The sequence below is a fragment of the Eubalaena glacialis genome, chromosome 19, assembly GCF_028564815.1.
Source record: "Eubalaena glacialis isolate mEubGla1 chromosome 19, mEubGla1.1.hap2.+ XY, whole genome shotgun sequence".
NCBI classification, from domain to species: domain Eukaryota; kingdom Metazoa; phylum Chordata; class Mammalia; order Artiodactyla; family Balaenidae; genus Eubalaena; species Eubalaena glacialis.
This window is the reverse complement of record NC_083734.1, coordinates 44,159,828-44,179,870: the sequence shown is the minus strand read 5'-3', so window position 1 is coordinate 44,179,870 and position 20,043 is coordinate 44,159,828. Positions and strand designations below refer to the sequence as shown.

Here is a 20,043-nt window from a genome sequence, read left to right as displayed (position 1 = left end):
CCTGCTCTCCAGTTTCTGGGTGGTTCCTGCCTCCATTTCAAGAAAGATAATGAAATTCTCCTAAAAGCTGTGAATGATTTCCTGACAGATCGATGTGGAAGTCAATGTAAATTTTTCTATTGTAACTTATAGACATACATTAGTAGGATATTATAACAATACTTTTTTGGGGGTAGTTTTTTCTTTTTCCTTTTAAAAGATGGCTATGGCAATATGACTTATTTTATTTAAAATTTTTTTAATTTATTTATTATTTATTTATTATTTATTTTTGGCTGTGTTGGGTCTTCGTTTCTGTGCGAGGGCTTTCTCTAGTTGCTGCAAGCGGGGGCCACTCTTCATCGCGATGCGCGGGCCTCTCACTATCGCGGCCTCTCTTGTTGCGGAGCACAGGCTCCAGACGCGCAGGCTCAGTAGTTGTGGCTCACGGGCCTAGTTGCTCCGCGGCATGTGGGATCTTCCCAGGCCAGGGCTAGAACCCGTGTCCCCTGCATTGGCAGGCAGATTCTCAACCACTGCGCCACCAGGGAAGCCCCCATGACTTTTATTTTTGTAATTTGTTTTGCTTCTCTGTAGATCTTTTGAACACTACCCAGTGCTGTTGCATCACGGAGAAGCAAGCAGAAGTCATGTAATGAACATCCCCTTGTAGTTTTGTAATGAGCACTCATGTGCTTTCCTGTTCCTTGTGGTTCAGTCAGCAAAATAAACACTTTCTCACGCCTCTCTCTGTCTCTAGGAGTCTATGCATTTTACACATGCTAGATCTGTGATGCACTTTGGGCTTGTCCTTTATATGCCATTTGAATACTAACGTTAAAAAAAAAGTGGTTGAAAACTAGTGGTTACCAGTGGGGAGGAGGGGCAATAGAGGGGTGGGGGAGTGGGAGGTACAAACTATTGGCTGTAAGATAGGCTCAAGGATGTATATTGTACAACGTGGGGAATAGAGCCAATAATTTGCAGTAACTGTGAATGGAAAGTAACCTTTAAAAATTGTATAAAAATAACCTAAAAAAAAAAGAGATGGTAATTATGTGACATGATGGATGTGTTAGCTAAGGCTATGGGGGTCATCATTTTGCAATGGTAAGTGTATCAAATTTATACATTGTACACCTTAAACTTACACAAGGTTGTATGTCAATTATGTCTCAATAAAGCTGGGGGAAAAAAAGAAAAAAAAGTGTGACCAATACATGCCACGATATCAACAGTGATTATGTTAGATAGTGGGGTTATGAGGGATTTGAATTTTCTTCTTTTAATTTGCATTTTCCAAACTGTCTTCAATAAATATAAATTACTTTTATAATAAGAAAAAGGTGTTATCTCAATGTTTGCTTCTTTCCACTGGATCATTTTATATTGACATTGATATTACAAATGAGTAAATGTTTTTAAAAGAGCTTGACCAGTATTTCCTGTTCTTCAGGTGTCATATTTGAGCTACTGATAATTTTTTTAAGTAATTTATTACTTGCAGTATTTTGTTACTTGAGGAGATTGTTTGGAGGCTATTACTTGAGCTATGTTCTGGGTGATTTATATTCATCACTCTGTCTCCTCTTGTAGGTCTTTTGAACACTGTCTAATTCTGTGACTTCATGAAGCAAGTTTAGGCTACTTTCTACAGAGTCTCAAATCCTTTGGATGTTTCCTCTTCTCTTCCTACTATAAACCTTGTCTCTTCTTTCTTTTTTTTTTTAAATAAATTTATACATTTATTTATTTATTTAGTTTTAGCTGCATTGGTTCTTTGTTGCTGTGTGCGGGCTTTCTCTAGTTGCGGTGATCGGGGGCTAGTCTTCATTGCGGTGCGCGGGCTTCTCATTGCAGTGTCTTCTCTTGTTGCAGAGCACGGGCTCTAGGCGTGCGGGCTTCAGTAGTTGTGGCACATGGGCTCAGTAGTTGTGGCTCGTGGGCTCTAGAGTGCAGGCTCAGTAGTTGTGGCACACGGGCTTAGCTGCTCAGCGGCATGTGGGATCTTCCCGGACCGGGGATCGAACCCATGTCCCCCGCATTGGCAGGCAGATTCTTAACCACTGAGCCAGCAGGGAAGTCCCTTGTCTCTTGTTTCTAATCTCTGTGAGGATGGATGCCACCTCCAGCATCCTCACTGGTCTTGTCCATTGTCCTTTGAGATAAGGTAAGATAAGATAATGTCAGAAAGACAAGAGGAACCTTATGAATCTCTGGATCAAAGGTCAACAATGAACGTCTATATGCAGGTTGGCATTGGCTCTTCCTTCTTATCCATAAGTCCAACTCTCAGAAAAAAGAAACACATTCCTCTTACTTAAAAGTCGACTGGAAAGCTGAACTTTAGAGTTTCAAAATAAAGCCTATGCCTGTTGTGTGGTTTTAAAATAATTTTAGGGCAGATAATAAGGTGTAACACCCTGTCCTTAACATTTAATTCAGCACTCTAAATAAATTTTACAATCCAAAATGGTTCAATAATTTCAGTTTTTAAAATCGAATGAGCTCATTTTACTGCACATTCTACTGCATCTCAGTATGTTGGCACCTGTGATCTGGCCCTTTCCATATCTGTAAACAATCATTTAGTACAAATACAGCATCTCAACACATGCGAAGGAAACCCAGAATGAGGGTTTCACCTCAAGATAATTTTCAGAGTAGCCATATACTTTTGCGCTGACATGAGGCTAATGCTAGCCGTAAACATAGGTCCCAGGTGGTACAGGACTAGAAGACTGTACGTGGGAAGACTCATGGAGAGAGGCTTTCCCGATGTGACTGTGAGGGGAGGCCACATACAGCTGGTTTCCATGTCTGTCCTTCTGTCTTTAATCCAGGCTGAATCAGCGAGTTCATATTTCTTAACTTTTCAGTAGAGGAGAAACATCCAAGGTCTAATTTGCTGTAATGCTTTGATGGGAAACATATGTTTGACTTAAGACAGTATTGCTCTTTTTCTCTGAATAGTGGTTGATGCTTAGCTATTAACTTCATTCTGTGGTTATGGAGTGCCTACAGATTCATTTTTTTATGTTTTATTCAATGTGCCTAGAGGAAAACAAACTATATTATTTGGTTGTTTTTATTATTAAGGTTTGATACTCTCATGCAGCTCTTATTGATTTTATATTTGAAGGTACAATTTACATGAATTACATTCAGGTTTACTCTTCTGTAATTTTTAATTTGGATTTTTATACCAAGTCCCATGTCCTTTCCTTAAGGACTGGCTTGTGGGATTGATGATCTAATTTGTGGTCTGGTCATACTAAATTCCTTGAGTGGGAAAGTCCTTACCCAGCCTGGCTTTGTCCTTTGCCTGTTTCTTCCTGAGACTGACCTGTACCACCCCCTACCCTACTTTAACAGGCTTCGTTTCCCAAGCAAGACAAGACAGAGCTCTGTGGACCACCCATGGGGTAAAAGACTTCAGCAATGGAGAGTGGGAATAGGAAACACCAGCTTGGCTAAGTGACAAATTTTGGTTAGAGGTGTGGCTAGGTTTGACAAGGGAGCAAATATCTGAGCATCTCTTCCCTTTGGGACTTTCAAGGTTTTTGGAAATCTGGCACCATATCACATATCCCATCTTCTTTCCCAAGACTTTTATTTTCACCAGTCTCCTAAATGCTCTGCAAACATGCGCTGTCAGATTCCTGCGGCACTTCTGGTGGATACTGTGGAATCAAGCCCTTCACTGTTAACATCCTGTATTGTCTGCTATCTTCTTTGTGTTTTTAGCTTTCCTCTCCATCTAAAATGTAAGCTTCTTGAAGTAGGAGGTATATCTTATGTTTCTTTTTCTAAAATTAACTAATTAATTAATTAATTTTGGCTGCACCGGGTCTTAGTTGTGGCATGTGGGATCTAGTTCCCTGACCAGGGATCGAAACCAGGCTCCCTGCACTGGGAGAGCAGAGTCTTACCCACTGGACCACCAGGGAAGTCCCTTATGTTTCTTTTTATCTCATGAAATACTCAGTTCAGTGATGGACATAAAGAAACTAGACATTAATTAATTATAGACTGATTATTCAACCTCATCCTTTTTTGTGGGCTAAGCTGTTGGCTGTAGTTTTAGGGACACTGAGGTCTAATTTCAGCTATCTCTGAGTTCTAATGTGATGTTAAAATTTCCCACATACAAAATGGCTACAACTTTCATTCTCATGAAGAAGACACTATGTAAATAATGAATAATGTGTACATTATTATTTGTAATGATAATGCAGCTAGATCATAATCTAGAGCTTCATTTCTGGGTAAAATATTGCATTTCTTTAAAAAAATTCAGAAATAATTTAGTTGACTTGCAAAAATAAATTTATTGAAGCATAGAAACAATTAGAGCAAAGCTGTCATTTCAACTTTTTCAAGAGAATTCTAATAAGAAAAGAAAAAGATGCAGAAAAATTGGTTAGTCATCTATTTCTGTATGGAAACTTTTTCCCGAAGTTATCCAGAAAGATGGCTAGATTGATGCAACTTCTTCATTCGTGTCTTTTAGATTTTTTTCTCTGAAGGACACTCTTGTTGATCTGGAAATTGCCTATTTAAGTTTCACCTCAGAAACATTGCTGACTTGAGATGAGACAACTTTGCCATCCACCACCTCCTCTACGATGGTCTTAGTCACTCTAGTCTTGCTTGGATCTGAAAATCAAAGAATCACAATGTCAGTCTGGAAACTGTCACAGAAACATAGATCAAGAGAAATCCAAATGCATTCACTGAGTATGTTCTGTCTGGGTAAGATGACGTGAACACTAGTATACACTTTTTATATGACAGCAATGTGTGCCTTTACGTTTCGATTATAAAATTATCAGGAACATGAAAAAAATATCTACCTCTTCCTTGGACAGAACAGCTTCCAGATCTTGAGTCACTAGACATGGATGAATCCCTGGATCCGGTGTTTCTGGACCCCGTGTTTCTGATCCCGAGTTTCTAAAATCAGATCCTCCAAAACCAGAACCACTGGAGAAAAAAAGAATTGTTTTCCTTTGTAGTTTGCAAAGGCTGGAGAAACCCTGCATGCAGAGGGCTCTTTCCCATGAAGGCAGCTGTCATTTGATTGGACTCTCTTACTTTATAAATACAAGTCTGGTCCCCAAGCCCCTTTATGGTTTCATAATGTAAATACACCAAGGTCTGCGTTTAGCATGTTCCTGCCTTTCATTTACCCTTCTTCTCCATCAAGCAGGCGGTGGTAGGTATCAATCTCCATCTCCAGGCGGGTCTTGATGTCCAACAGCTGCTCATACTCTGTGTTCTGGCATTCAGTCTCATCCCGGATCTGGCAGATCTGCTCCTCCAGGCTGCTGATTTACAGCTGTGCCATGTAGCCGGCCTCCGTGTCAGCCAAGGTCCCTTCCAGGGAGCTTTTCTAAGGGAAAAAGCAAATAAAAATTTCATGATGAAAATAAATCATTGGATGATTAAAAAATACATTTTATAAGATACTAGGAGAAATGCACTTTCCATGAGTTACAACCTCTATTGCTCTATCATTGCTTCCTTAATTTTTGTTGCCATTACTTTTTAAAAATGAAATCTTTTATGGAAATAGATGTATTACTTTTAACTGGAATGTCCCATGCTTTCGACAACCACAATACAGTCCTCCCTAATCCTGCTTTTATTATGTGCCAAGTGGAATATCTTGGCAAAGAAAACCGAATCGCTCCATTGGAGATTTTTGAAAAGCTCTTTGCACAAACCATGGCCAGTTGGGACTGCAGCTCAATTTCCAGGGCTTGCAGAGTGCGATTCAGTTCTGTGATCTCATTCTTGGTGGAACTGGCTGACCTGGCATCAGCATCGGTAGAGATCTGTGCTTGCAGAGATGCGCTCTAAATACAAATAAAATGCAGTCTCGTTGCAGGCTGATGATGAGATGAGGCTGACGAGATGGGGCTGATGAGATGAGGCTGACGAGATGAGCGGAAGTGGCGTGTGTGTGTGTGTGTGTGTGTGTGGCCGCGGGCAGTTCAACGAGCAGGTAGATCATCACTCAGGAGGCTCAGGGTGATGATCTACCTGCTCGTTGAACTGCTCTTCAGCCTCGCGGCGGTTCTGCTCAGCCAGCTCCCCATACTGTGCCCTCATGTCATTCAGTAACTTAGTCAGGTCTGTCCCCGGGTTCAGTTCTACGGTCACATCCCCTCCGGAGCTTCCTTGCATACTCTTCATTTCCTAGCGTGAAGGGAAAATAGACCAGAGTGATGAAAACTGAAAAGCAATGACTTCCTAAAATGTGCTTAAGCCAACAAAAAGTTGAAACTAGGACACTGAAGGGAAAAAAGAACCCAACAAATTCACATATAATTTTCTCATCATTACTTTTCTCCCCCGGTTATAGAAGTTGGAAATCCATCCAGATGGAATTTACTGTCATAGAACAGATGTGGGGGAAACTCTGTAGGCCAGAGTCATTTAATCGTGGACCGTGTTCCTGCCTCCTGGTGGTTCTTCTTCAGGAAGGCCAGCTCCTCTGTGAGGCTCTCAATCTGCATCTCCAAGTCAGAGCGAGTCATGGTCAGGTCATCCAGGACTTTCCGCAGGCCATTGATGTCAGCCTCCACGGTCTGCCGGAGATGCAGCTCGTTCTTGTATCTGGAAGGGTACAGTACAGCCCATTTCAAAGAGTACAGTCCATTCTTACATATTCAAGAAAATATTTTCTCCCCTGAGCAATTTGATCATTGAAGGCTAAGTTTTCTCTTAGGGGTTTTTCCCTTGTAAAGAAAAATCTGAGCCTTACATTAATTCTATTGATGGCCAATATTTTTGATAACAAAAATTTCATCCTGAAATTGCCTTTCTTTTCTTGTTGGTGGAGTGATGGTTTTTAAAATGTACCCTTGGGATGTTTGTGAATTCAGGTCTTGATCCCCTAAAAGCTTTCTTTAAAAATTAGAGTAAACTAAGCCAAGGGATTGAATTTTATTTCCCCTAGGACGTTTGTTTTCAAGTCTTCATTTTTCTTACTTCAGTCTGAAGTCATCAGCAGTCAGTCTGGCATTGTCAATTTGCAGAACAATCCCAGCATTTTCAATGGTGGCAGTAAGGATCTAGAAAAGACAATAATAGTGAATAAATCATGGATGCTTTTTACCTGTGTCTACATGCCCACCTGTGAGAGTAGATGTCTCCTGAGTTAGCTTTTAAAGGTGAATTGCTTTGAAAATTTGCTTAGTAATGACACCTGCATTGATAATCCTAATGTATTTAGATATCTTTCTGCAAAAATTAACAGCTTGCACATTTATTGGAATGGGCATGGAACATTGTTTTACAGAACACAATCCTCTGAATATTTCTGCTGCTTTGCAAGATCAGTTGTTCTATGGGCTCTTTCAGAAACAGTGTGAAACATGAATTCCACTTCCAAAAAGTCTTTAAAAATATACTTCCCATACAACCGTGGCTAAACATTTTAGATTCCACCACATTCTCATACAATATTTGCACCAGATTTTCTAGGAAGAAAAATAGTTGTAAGACTATTTAAATCTAGCAAGACACTAAAATACGTCAACCTGCCAGAATTAATCATGAAATAATTAGATGAAGCTTGTGTCAACTCATAGCCATCACTCTTATGTTAATTAGCTACCTGGCATTGTATAAATTTTACTCTTATGTAGAAATACTCAAATGTAAGATGCAAACAAAATTAATGTGGTTGGATGTCGTGTATACAATACTGTCATAGTTAAAGCACACCAAGTCCCATTTTACATATACAACAAAACAAATATGTTTTCAAATAATTCCTTGATTTAAATTTATCATTATGGTCCATGATCTGAATAAATGGGAAAGCTACAGAAGTAATAGAAATTCAGCCATGGCTAGTGTCTCACCTGATTCCTAAGATCTTCAATGATTGGATAGTATTTGCTGTAATCTCTTCCAGCTCCACCGTCTCCAGACCCAGGCCCAAATTTGTCATACCACTCCTTGATTTTATTCTCCAGATCAGCTTTGGCCTCCTCCAGGGCTCTGACTTTGTCTAGGTAATTGGCCAGCCAGTCATTGAGGTTCTGCATGGTTTGCTTTTCACCTCCAGAGAAAAGCCCCCCATGGCCAACACCACCACCCATACCACCAACATAGCTGTAGAAGCCTCCGTTAGCACCCCCCGCCGAATCCAGCACCTCCACCAAAGCCAATCCCAGAGCCTGAAGCTCCTCCCAAACCGCCCCCTATTGAGCAGCTACCAAAACCCCCTCCAAAGCTGCCTCCAAAGCCCCTGCTGGAGCCCCGACTCAGGCCACAGCTGCCGGCCCCTCCTCGGAATCCCCGGGCAGAGCCTCCCCCCAAGACTGCATCTGCTTCTGCTGCTTCCGCTGCTGCCACCAGCCCTGGAGGAGGACACGCGAGATGAGCAAGACATGGTGTTCCTGCAAAGGGTTGGTTTGTCCAGGTGAGGAGGAGAGGTGATCGGGAAAAGCCTATTTGCAAGCTGCCTTTTTGGCCCTTATATACATACTTTTAGGGTGTTCCTTTTCCATGTCAGTTCTTAATCCCTGTTACCCTTTTGCTCATCCTCAATTGGATATATATTTTTTTCCTCCCGAATCCACTCTACTGGCTCTTTTTCTGAAGCTGGGTCAGAGCCTCGGGGCATTTACTATATCAAGAAAAAAAGAAAAATAAAAAGGTGGAGCAAAGCAAAAAAAATTATTTTTTCAGAATTATAGTTTTAATCTTTCAGAGGTTTTGATGCGTGATCATTCTTTTCTGAAAGAGCAATTCTGTTAAATTTGCTTCATGATTTCCCAGTTGCAGAGCACATCCCCAGATTAACAGATGTAATTAAAATACTTAATATGACCAGAATGGAAATTTCCCATCAAACTTGTGACTTTTTGTTCATATTGTTTTCTTAAAGTTGAAATGAGCTTTAGCATCAGCATTTGTTTCAGATTTACTTAATTGTCCTTCTCTGTGATTACTTCAATCAGCATATTTCTAAGGTTGTTGAAGTTTGCGATTTTAGATGATTGTGCTACAAAGATGCTTTTCTTTCTGATTGAATTTGAGTCTGATATAATGATACCAACTTCCTTCTTTAGAATCAGATCTTAAGAAAAGAAGAGATAATGTTGATTTCGTTGATAACTGGAGAAGGGGATCTGAGTCACTTCTTTTAAAATTTATTTATTATTATTTTTTTGGCTGTGCCACAGGGCGTATGGGATCTTAGTTCCCCGACCAGGGATTGAACCCATGCCCCCAGCAGTGGAAGTACAGGGTCCTAACTACTGGACGGCCAGGGAATGCCCTAAATTTATTTTATTAAAAAAAATTTTATATGAATCACTTTTTTAAAATAGATCTTTATTGGAGTATAACTGCTGCACAATACTGTGTTAGTTTCTGTTGTACAACAAAGTGAATCAGCCATATGCATATATATATCCCCATATGCCCTCCCTCTTGAGCCTCCCTCCCACCCTCCCTATCCCACCCCTCTAAGTGGTCACAAAGCACCGAGCTGATCTCCCTGTGTTATGCTGCTGCTTCCCACTAGCTATCTGTTTTACATTCAGCAGTGTACATATGTCGATGCTACTCTCACTTTGCCCCAGCTTCCCCCTCCCCCACCCCGTGTCCTCAAGTCCATTCTCTATGTCTATGTCTTTATTCCTGCCCTGCCCCTAGGTTCATCAGTACCTTTTTTTTTTTTTTTTTAGATTCCATATATATGTGTTAGCATATGGTATTTGTTTTTCTCTTTCTGACTTACTTCACTCTGTATGACAGACTTTACATCCATCCACCTCACTACAAATAACTCAGTTTCATTTCTTTTTATGGCTGAGTAATATTCCATTGTATATATGTGCCACATCTTCTTTATCCATTCGTCTGTCGATGGACATTTAGGTTGGTTCCATGTCCTGGCTATTGTAAACAGTGCTGCAATGAACATTGTGATTCATGTCTGTTTTTGAATTATGGTTTTCTCAGGGTATATGCCCAGTAGTGGGATCGCTGGGTCATATGGTAGTTCTATTTTTAGTATTTCAAGGAAACTTCATACTGTTCTCCATAGTGGTTGTATCAATTTACATTCTCACCAACAGTGCAGGAGCGTTCCCTTTTCACCACACCCTCTCCAGCATTTATTGTTTCTAGACTTTTTGATAATGGCCATTCTGACAGGTGTGAGGTGATACCTCATTGTAGTTTTGATTTGCATTTCTCTAATAATTAGTGATGTTGAGCATCTTTTCATATGCCTCTTGGCCATCTGTATGTCTTCTTTGGTGACATGTCTATTTAGGTCTTCTGCCCATTTTTTAATTGAATTGTTTGTTTCTTTGATACTGAGCTCCATGGGCTGTTTGTATATTTTGGAGATTAATCCTTTGTCCGTTGTTTCATTTGCAAATATTTTCCCCCATTCTGAGGGTTGTCTTTTCCTCTTGTTTATGGTTTCCTTTGCTGTGCAAAAGCTTTGAAGTTTCATTAGGTCCCATGTGTTTATTTTTGTTTTTATTTCCATTACTCTAGGAGGTGGGTCAAAAAAGATCTTGTTGTGGATTATGTCAGAGTGTTTTTCCTATGTCTTCCTCTAAGAGTTTTATAGTGTCTGGTCTTACATTTAGGTCTTTAATCCATTTGGAGTTTATTTTTGTGTATGGTGTTAGGTAGTGTTCTAATTTCATTCTTTTACATGTAGCTGTCCAGTTTTCCCAGCAGCACTTATTGAAGAGGCTGTCTTTTCTCCATTGTATGTTCTTGCTTCCTTTGTCATAAATTAGGTGACCATATGTGCGTGGGTTTATCTCTGGGCTTTCTATTCTGTACCATTGATCTATATTTCTGTTTTTGTGCCAGTACCATACTGTCTTGATTACTGTAGCTTTGTAGTAGAGTTTGAAGTCAGGGAGCCTGTTTCCTCCAGCTCCGTTTTTCTTTCTCAAGATTGCTTTGGCTATTCAGGGTCTTTTGTGTTTCTATACGAATTGTAAAATTTTTTGTTTGAATTCTGTGAAGAATGCCATTGATAGTTTGATAGGGATTGCATTGAATCTGTAGATTGCTTTGGGTAGTATAGTCATTTTCACAATATTGATTCTTCCAATCCAAGAACATGGTATATTTCTCCATCTGTTTATGTCATTTTTGATTTCTTTCATCAGTGTTTTATAGTTTTCTGAGTACAGGTCTTTTGCCTCCTTAGGTAGGTTTTTTCCTAGGTATTTTGTTCTTTTTGTTGTGATGGTAAATGGGTTTGTTTCCTTAATTTCTCTTTCTGATTTTTCATTGTTAGTGTATAGGAATGCCAGAGATTTCTGTGAATTAATTTTGTATCCTGCAATCTTACCAAATTCATTGATTAGTTCTAGTAGTTTTCTGGTGGCATCTTTAGGATTTTCTATGTATAGTATCATGTCATCTGAAAACAGTGACAGTTTTACTTCTTTTCCAATCTGTATTCCTTTTATTTCTTTTGCTTCTCTGATTGCCATGGCTAGGACTTCCAAAACTATGTTGAATAAGAGTGGCGAGAGTGGACATCCTTGACTTGTTCCTGATCTTAGTAGAAATGCTTTCAGTTTTTCACCATTGAGTATGATGCTTGCTGTGGGTTTGTCATATGTGGCCTTTTATTATATTGAGGTAGATTCCCTCTATGCCCATTTTCTGGAGAGTTTTTATCATAAATGGTGTTGAATTTTGTCAAAAGCTTTTTCTGCATCTATTGAGATGATCATATAGTTTTTATTCCTTAATTTGTTAATTTGGTGTATCACATTGATTGTTTTGTGTATATTGAAGAATCCTTGCATCCCTGGGATAAATCCCACTTGATCATGGTGTATGATCCTTTTAATATGTTGTTGGATTCTGTTTGCTAGTATTTTGTTCAGGGTTTTTGCATCTATGTTCATCAGTGATATTGGTCTATAATTTTCTTTTTTTGTGATATTTTTGTCTGGTTTTGGTGTCAGGGTGATGGTGGCCTCATAGAATGAATTTGGGAGTGTTCCTCCCTCTGCAATTTTTTGGAAGAGTTTGAGAAGGATAGGTGTTAGCTCTTCTCTAAATGTTTGATAGAATTCACCTGTGAAGCCATCTGGTCCTGGGCTTTTGTTTTTTGGAAGATTTAAAATTACAGTTTCAATTTCATTACTTGTGATAGGTCTGTTTATATTTTCTAATTCTTCCTGGTTCAGTCTTGGAAAACTGTACCTTTCCGAGAATTTGTCCATTTCTTCGTGGTTGTCCATTTTATTGGGATATAGTTGTTTGTAGTAGTCTTTTATAATCCTTTGTATTTCTTTAGAGTCAGTTATGATTTCTCCTTTTGCATTTCTAATTTTATTGATTTGCATCCTCTCCCTTTTTTTCTTGATGAGCCTGGCTAAGGGTTTATCAATTTTGTTTATCTTCTCAAAGAACCAGCTTTTAGTTTTATTGATCTTTGCTATTGTTTTCTTTGTTTCTATTTCATTTTTTTCTTCTCTGATCTTTATGATTTCTTTCCTTCTACCGACTTGGGGTTTTCTTTGTTCTTCTTTCTCTAGTTGCTTTAGGTGTAGGGTTAGATTGTGTATCTGAGATTTTTCTTGTTTCGTGAGGTGAGATTGAATTGCTATAAACTTCCCTCTTAGAACTGCTTTTGGGTCATTGTGTTTTCATTGTCATTTGTTTTTATGTATTTTTTAATTTCCTCTTTGATTTCTTCAGTGATCTCTTGGTTATTTAGTACTGCACTGTTTAGCCTCCATGTATTTGTGGTTTTTACAGTTTTTTTCCTGTAATTGATTTCTAATCTCATAGTGTTGCGGTCAGAAAAGATGCTTGATATGATTTCAATTTTCTTAAATTTTCTGAGGCTTGATTTGTGACCCAAGATGTGATCTATCCTGGAGAATGTTCTGTGTGCACTTGAGAAGAAAGTGTATTCTGCCACTTTTGGGTGGAATGTTCTATAAATATCAATTAAATCTATCTGGTCTATTGTGTCATCTAAAGCTTGTGTTTCCTTATTTATTTTCTGTTTGGATGATCTGTCCATTGGTGTAAGTGGGGTGTTAAAGTCCCCTACTATTATTGTGTTACTGTCGATTTCCCCTTTATGGTTGTTAGCATTTGCCTTATGTATTGAGGTGCTCCTATGTTGGGTCCATAAACATGTATAATTTTTGTATCTTCTTCTTGGATTGATCTCTTGATCATTATGTAGTGTCCTTCCTTATCTCTTGTAACAGTCTTTATTTTAAAGTCTATTTTATCTGATATGAGTATTGCTACTCCAGCTTTCTTTTGATTTCCATTTGCATGGAATATCTTTTTCCATCCCTTCACTTTCAGTCTGTATGTATCCCTAGGTCTGAAGTGGGTGTCTTGGTGACAGCATATATATGGGTCTTGCTTTTGTATCCATTCAGCCAGTCTGTGTCTTTTGGTTGGGGCATTTAATCCATTTACATTCAAGGTTATTATTGATATGTATGTTCCTATTACAATTTTCTTAATTGTTTTGGGTTTTCTTTTGTAACATCTTTACTGGAGTATAATTGCTTTACACTAGTGTGTTAGTTTCTGCTGTATAACAAAGTGAATCAGCTATACATATACGTACATCCCCATATCTCCTCCCTCTTGCGTCTCCCTCCCACCCTCCCTATCCCACCCCTGTAGGTGGACACAAAGCACTGAGCTGATCTCCCTGTGCTATGTGGCTGCTTCCCACTAGCTATCTATTTTACATTTGGTAGTGTATATATGTCCATGCCACTCTCTCACTTTGTTTGGGTTTGTTTTTGTGTGTCTTTTTCTTCTCTTGTGTCTCCCACCGAGACAAGTTTCTTTAGCATTTGTTGTAAAGCTGGTTTGGTCGTGTTGACTTCTCTTAGCTTTTGCTTGTCTGAAAAGCTTTTGACTTCTCCATCAAATCTGAATGAGATCCTTGCTGGGTAGAGTAATCTTGGTTATAGGTTTTGCTCTTTCATCACTTTAAGTATATCCTACCACTCCCTTCTGGCCTGCAGAGTTTCTGCTGAAAAATCAGCTGATAACCTTATGGGAAGTCCTTTGTATGTTATTTTCTGTTTTTCCCTTGCTGCTTTTAATATTTTTTCATTGAACTTAATTTTTGTTAGTTTGATTGATATTTGTCTTGGTGTGTTTTTCCTAGGGTTTATCCTGTATGGGACTCTCTGTGTTTCCTGGACTTGGGTGACTATTTCCTTTCCCATGTTAGGGAAGTTTTCCACTATAATCTCTTCAAATATTTTCTCAGACCCTTTCTTTTTCTCTTCTTCTTCTGGGACCCCCTATAGTTCGAATGTTGGTGCATTTAGTGTTGTCCTGGAGGTCTCTGAGATTGTCTTCAATTCTTTTTTTTTAAAGGGAACGCTATTCATTTATTTGGCTGTGTTGGGTCTTTGTTTCTGTGCGAGGGCTTTCTTTAGTTGCAGCAAGCGGGGGCCACTCTTCATCGCGGTGCGCGGGCCTCTCACTGTCGTGGCCTCTCTTGTTGCGGAGCACAAGCTCCAGATGCGCAGGCTCAGTAGTTGTGGCTCACGGGCCTAGCTGCTCCGCAGCATGTGGGATCTTCCCAGACCAGGGCTTGAACCCGTGTCCCCTGCATTGGCAGGCAGATTCTCAACCACTGCGCCACCAGGGAAGCCCTTCAATTCTTATCATTCTTTTTTCTTTATTCTGCTCCTCGGCAGTTATTTCCACCATTTTGTCTTCCAGCTCACTTATTTGTTCTTCTGCCTCAGGTATTCTGTTACTGATTCCTTCTAGTGTATTTTTCATTTCAGTTATTGTGTTGTTCATGTCTGTTTGTTTGTTCTTTAGTTCTTCTAGATCTTTGTTAAACATTTCTTGTATTTTCTCAATCCGTGCTTCTATTCTATTTCCAAGATTGTGGGTCATTTTTACTATCATTACTCTGAATTCTTTTTCGGGTAGATCGCCTATTTCCTCTTCATTTATTTGGTCTCGTAGGTTTCTACCTTGCTCCTTCATCTGTGACATATCTTTTTGCCATTTTTTTTTCCTTTTTTTTATGAGTGGGATTGTGTTCCTGTCTTAATGGTTGTTTGGCCTGAGGCTTCCAACACTGGAGTTTGTAGGCTGTTGGGTAGAGCTGGGTCTTGGTGCTGAGATGAGGACCTCTGGGAACCCTCACTCTGATGAATATTACCTGGGGTCTGAGGTTCTCTGTTAGTCCAGTGGTTCAGACTCAGCGCTCCCACCGCAGGAGCTTTGGCCTGACCCCCAGCTCGTGACCAAGATCCCACAAGCTGCCTGGGGTGGCAAAAAAAAAAAAAAAGAAAAAAGAACAATAACAAAGTGAAAAATAAAATTAGACTAGGAAACTAACAGATATGTTAGAAAAAAAATAAAAATAAAAATATAGATGAGACAACAACCGGAAGGTAAAACAAAACCACAATAGTAAAAAAGATGAGGAGGAAAAAAAAAAAAAAGGTGGAAAAGGCCTTGGCTGTGGAGGGCGGGGCCTAAGCAGGGGCGAGGTTTGGGCAGTGGGCGGGGCCTATGCTTAGGGCCCACAGGGCTGGAAAAGGCCCTGTGGGGTGTGGGGGTTGGAGCTTAGGCACAACAGAACAGAAGGGGCCCAGGCGTGCCTCCCACTTGTGGTTTCAGAGGGTGGGAGACTCATCTTGGAGCCCAGCAGGCTTCCTGGGCTCAAGTGGGCGGGGGAAACGCCCTTGTTCCTCTCCTGCTCCTTCGGTCCTGTAGGGCCCCTCCCGCCTGCCTTTCCTGATCTCCCCAGCCTCCATCCTATGCCCCCAGGACCAACCCAGCCCAGAGGGGACCTCTGAGGGTGTAGGACCCAGCTGGAGAGCCAAGCAGATTTCCCCTGCCGATTGGGCAGGGGAAACGCTGCACATGCTCCCTCCTGATCCGAACCCCTGAGGGTCCCTCCAGGCGTGGGAACCCCTCCCCCCTCTTAGCCACCCCTCAGGGGCGCCAGTCCTGTCCAGCCTCCACTTCTCTTCCCCCTTCAGTCCCCCCACGTCCTACCAGTTAGCTTGGGGGTTCTTCCCATCTCCTTGGGCATCAGGGTCCCCCACCAGCATCTGGCAGGCGCCCTAGTTGTGGGGAGACTCAAACTCCATGTCTTCCCACACCACCATCTTTGAGAGATGATTCTAATGTGATTTAAAGTATCCCAAAGTTTTTAAAAAGGAAAAACTCCCCAACTCGTGTCATGTAGCTAGTATAACATTAATATAAAAACCTGATAAAGGGGACTTCCCGGGTAGCGCAGTGGTTAAGAATCCGCCTGCCAATGCAGGGGACATGGGTTCGATCACTGGTCCGTGAAGATCCCTGGTCCATGAAGATCCCACATGCTGTGGAGCAACTAAGACCCTATGTAAATCACTTCTGAGAACCAGTGTTTGTTAGGCTTGGAGTCATTTTGCGGATACCAAAATCTGGAGTTTCCTGTCTACTCTCTGCTCAGGTTTTTTTGTTTTTGTTTAAAAGGTATTAAGAAAAGAGGGTCTGGATCCACTTCCGATAACTAATGTTATGATTGGGGCCATATTTTATAGATACTGAAATCTAGAATCCTCCCCTGCCTTTCACTTTCTGCTTCCTGTTTTTCTGTCCCTTTGTTCTTTAGATTATTTCCATTTGCCTCTGCTAGTAGTTTCTCTGTTTTGAAAGTGGTTTTTTATTTTTTTCTTTTTTTTAAGACAAATACTGTATGATTCTATTTATATGAGGTACCTGCTGTAGTCAAATTCAGAGACAGAAAATAGAATGGTGGTTGCCACAGGCTCAGGGGAGGGGAAATGAGTTGTTCAGTGGGTACAGAGTTTTAGCTTTGCAAGATGAAAGTAGTTCTGGAGATTGGTCACATAACAACGTCAATGTACCTAACACTCCTGAACTATACACTGAGAAATAATTAGGATGGTAAATTTTTTTAAAAAATTAATTAATTAATTAATTAATTTTTGGCTGCGCTGGGTCTTTGTTGCTGCATGCGGGCTTTTTCTAGTTGTGGCAAGCGGGGGCTACTCTTCGTTGCAGTGTGTGGGCTTCTCATTGCGGTGGCTTCTCTTGTTGTGGAGCATGGGCTCTAGGTGTGCAGGCTTCAGTAGTCATGGCATGTGAGCTCAGCAGTTGTGGCTTGTGGGCTCTAGAGTGCAAGCTCAGTAGTTGTGGCACCTGGGCTTAGTTGCTCCGTGGCATGTGAGATCTTCCTGGTCCAGGGCTTGAACCCATGTCTCCTGCATTGGCAGGCGGATTCTTAACCACTGCGCCACCAGGGAAGTCCCAGGATGGTAAATTTTATGTTATGTGCATTTAACCACAATTTTTAACAAGTGTTTTTTTTTGTTTGTTTTGTTTTGTTTTTTTTAAAGTATAGATGCTTCCAAAAATATTTCTTGGCCTTCTGAGCTTTAGGCTCAAGTCGCTGACTTTTGTTTATTTACAACTTTCTTGCTTATCTTGGCAGGCTTGTTAAACTACGTGCATGCTTGAATCTTTATATTCAATCATTTGTTATCCAGTGTTCTGCCTTCTTTTAATTTTCCTTAGACTGCCTTTGATGGGGACACCTTATGAAATACGGATCATTCCTTTTACTGTGTAGCTCTTTAAGTTCTTAGCTTTTAGGTTCTACCGCATTGTTTTTGCAGTAGTGGTGTGTGACTGTTCTTATCTTTAGCGTGCCACTGCTTCGAGGGGTACAAGGTGTTTCCTAAGCTTGAAATCGTTAAGCTGGGAGTAATTCTCATTATACCCTTCTAAGGTAGGTTAAAAAATGCACCACCCATTACAGTATGTTGGTCATCTTGCCTCACCCCTCCCCAAAGCTATGAAACCAAAGAAGTCTAAACACTAATGGCTAAATTATATGCAAATATTAGAGATGGGAGGAAAAACATCTTTCTTTTCCTCCCTCTTAAAATAATGAAATGTAATCTTTCCACTTTCATAAAGGCTGACATTTGGCTAAAAGGTTTAAAGAAAGGAATAACTAAGTGAAAAATTTGATGAAACTTAGAAATTTCAGATCCTGGGTAGAAAGAGCTTTAGGTGGAAAGAATGAGAAAAGACAAAATTTAGCAGTATCTTTGGCCTCTGAATTTTGCCTGAGGTTTGTGGAATTTTTCTTTAGTTGTCTTCTGAGTTGTGGCAGTTTCAGTTTGGAAGCTTTATATACCTTATGTTTTGGGATATTTGGACATTTGGGTCACAACTGAGGAAGACTTGTGATGTCAGGTATTCTGTCTTGTTTCCTATTTTTTAGCTTTCTTCTTAATACATTTTTAGTGCTGGCATCTATGTCTTTTTGGTATTTAAAATTCAGCTTAAAAATTTAGTTATTCTGAGATACTTCTCTGACATTATTCTTTTATTCTATACTTTAGAGATGACCGCTGGGAAGGGTATTTAATGAATAAAATAGCCATTACTGCCTCAAATTCTTTGCCTAATGAGCCAGTGTGTAAATAAATGTAGGCATAAATCCATAGGTGTTCCTTCTGTTTGTATTTCCTTAAATGCATTTTTATGCTTTCTGTATCTATGTGCCTTTTCTTTAGGCACATAGATTCAACAGACTAATCTTGATTCTGTGATTTGCAAACTGTCTAGAATGTTGGCATTTTGTGGATTAAAGAATTTTAATCACATATGTAAATAAAGTTTTCTTCTTGCCTGAAGTGTTAGAATTCTTGTATAAACATTAGTCTCCATTGTTCTGAGACATCCCCGAACTTAATACGCACTCTATTTGAAATAATGATTTGCCAAAGATCACAAATGAGTTCTCGGCATTTCTTTCATCTGTAAAATGAAAGCTTCAAGAATCTGGTGAGGCTCCAGTGAAACAGAATGTTCAGAAATGCTGGCTTCAGTGCCTGGCATCCAGTGGTTGTTTAATACATAATCGTTTAGAAGCAATGGACTGAACCCCAGATGTCCGGGCTCCCAGTTCAATGCTCTGCCTTCAGTTACATGTAGGTTTGAATACTTTGTGATTAACGGTTTATTTATTCATTTATTTTTACCTGTAAAGAATCATATAAACTACACTTCACTATAGAACATGATTTTTATAAGTGCAGAATGATTTGCAAATAGTAACCCACAGCATTTTTTTTGGTGAGATAGATTTGTATTTTAAAAGATTACAGAGGAATAAACTGCATGTTTTTAGATTAGGAGGAAAACCAAATAATGAAAGGTATGGCATGTTGCCCCTGATGAGTCTTTCAAGTTAAGAATAGAGTGAACTCAGGGCTTCTGCCTTCTGTTCACTCCAGAGAATATTCTGTTATGAGTCTTTCAAATAAAAGCACAAGATCAGAATAGCTAAGGGAAGGAAGTGGGCACAGAGTATTTGTGGAGTGTCGGCAGAAATTTTTGTGGCAGACAGTACGGAAAAGGGAAAAGCTCCCATCTGATGTGTGCACAGCCTCTTTGTAATATGCCACATATTGTAGAGAGACAATAAATATTCCTTGAATGAAAGGATGAAACAGCACGCTTGACTTGCTTCATGAACACTTTGATCACTTTTGTCCTTTACTTTGTGTTCTGCCTCCTAAGTCTTTATTTGTCCACCTTCTGGGTTTGTAATTCGGTGCGTGTGTGTGTGTGTGTGTGTGTTGGTGGGGGGAGGTGTTGTTTGGGGAAGGGGCAGGGAAGGACATGCCAGAATGAGCCGGGGCCTCCCCTGTAGGGAATCACTGTTTAGGTCAGTGTCCTGGTGGTGGCCACTGTGAGCCCCGCTAGGCTCAACTACTTGGAAGAAAAAAAAATTGCAACAATAAGTATCCTGAAAGGACACTCCAGCTGGATCTGGCACCATCCCTAAATCGATTTCAACCCTGTGCTCTTGTCAGACACCAAAGAAGTTACAAACACCTACAAAAATAGAGCAGAAATCCACCCATGCTGTGACTGTTTCTCTTCCTTCACGCCTTCCTCTCCTTTCCTGAATTCTTTCCCTGTCACCTTTTCCATTCTTCCCTCAATAGCTTCCGTTAAGCGTGTCTGTTTGAAGGCTTCCTCTTCCCCACC

General features: G+C 40.1%; 1 protein-coding gene across 1 annotated transcript; it reads right to left on the bottom strand.

Moving 5' to 3' along the window:
• Window positions 1-4,534: 4,534 nt before the first annotated feature.
• On the bottom strand, window positions 4,535-8,389 carry KRT24 (keratin 24). The gene is given in 10 exon segments (XM_061176806.1): window positions 4,535-4,638; window positions 4,836-4,948; window positions 5,172-5,374; window positions 5,709-5,840; window positions 6,028-6,183; window positions 6,447-6,603; window positions 6,979-7,061; window positions 7,857-8,133; window positions 8,135-8,316; window positions 8,318-8,389. Coding segments are annotated over 10 exon segments (1,479 nt in total).
• Between the last annotated feature and the right edge of the window lie 11,654 nt (window positions 8,390-20,043).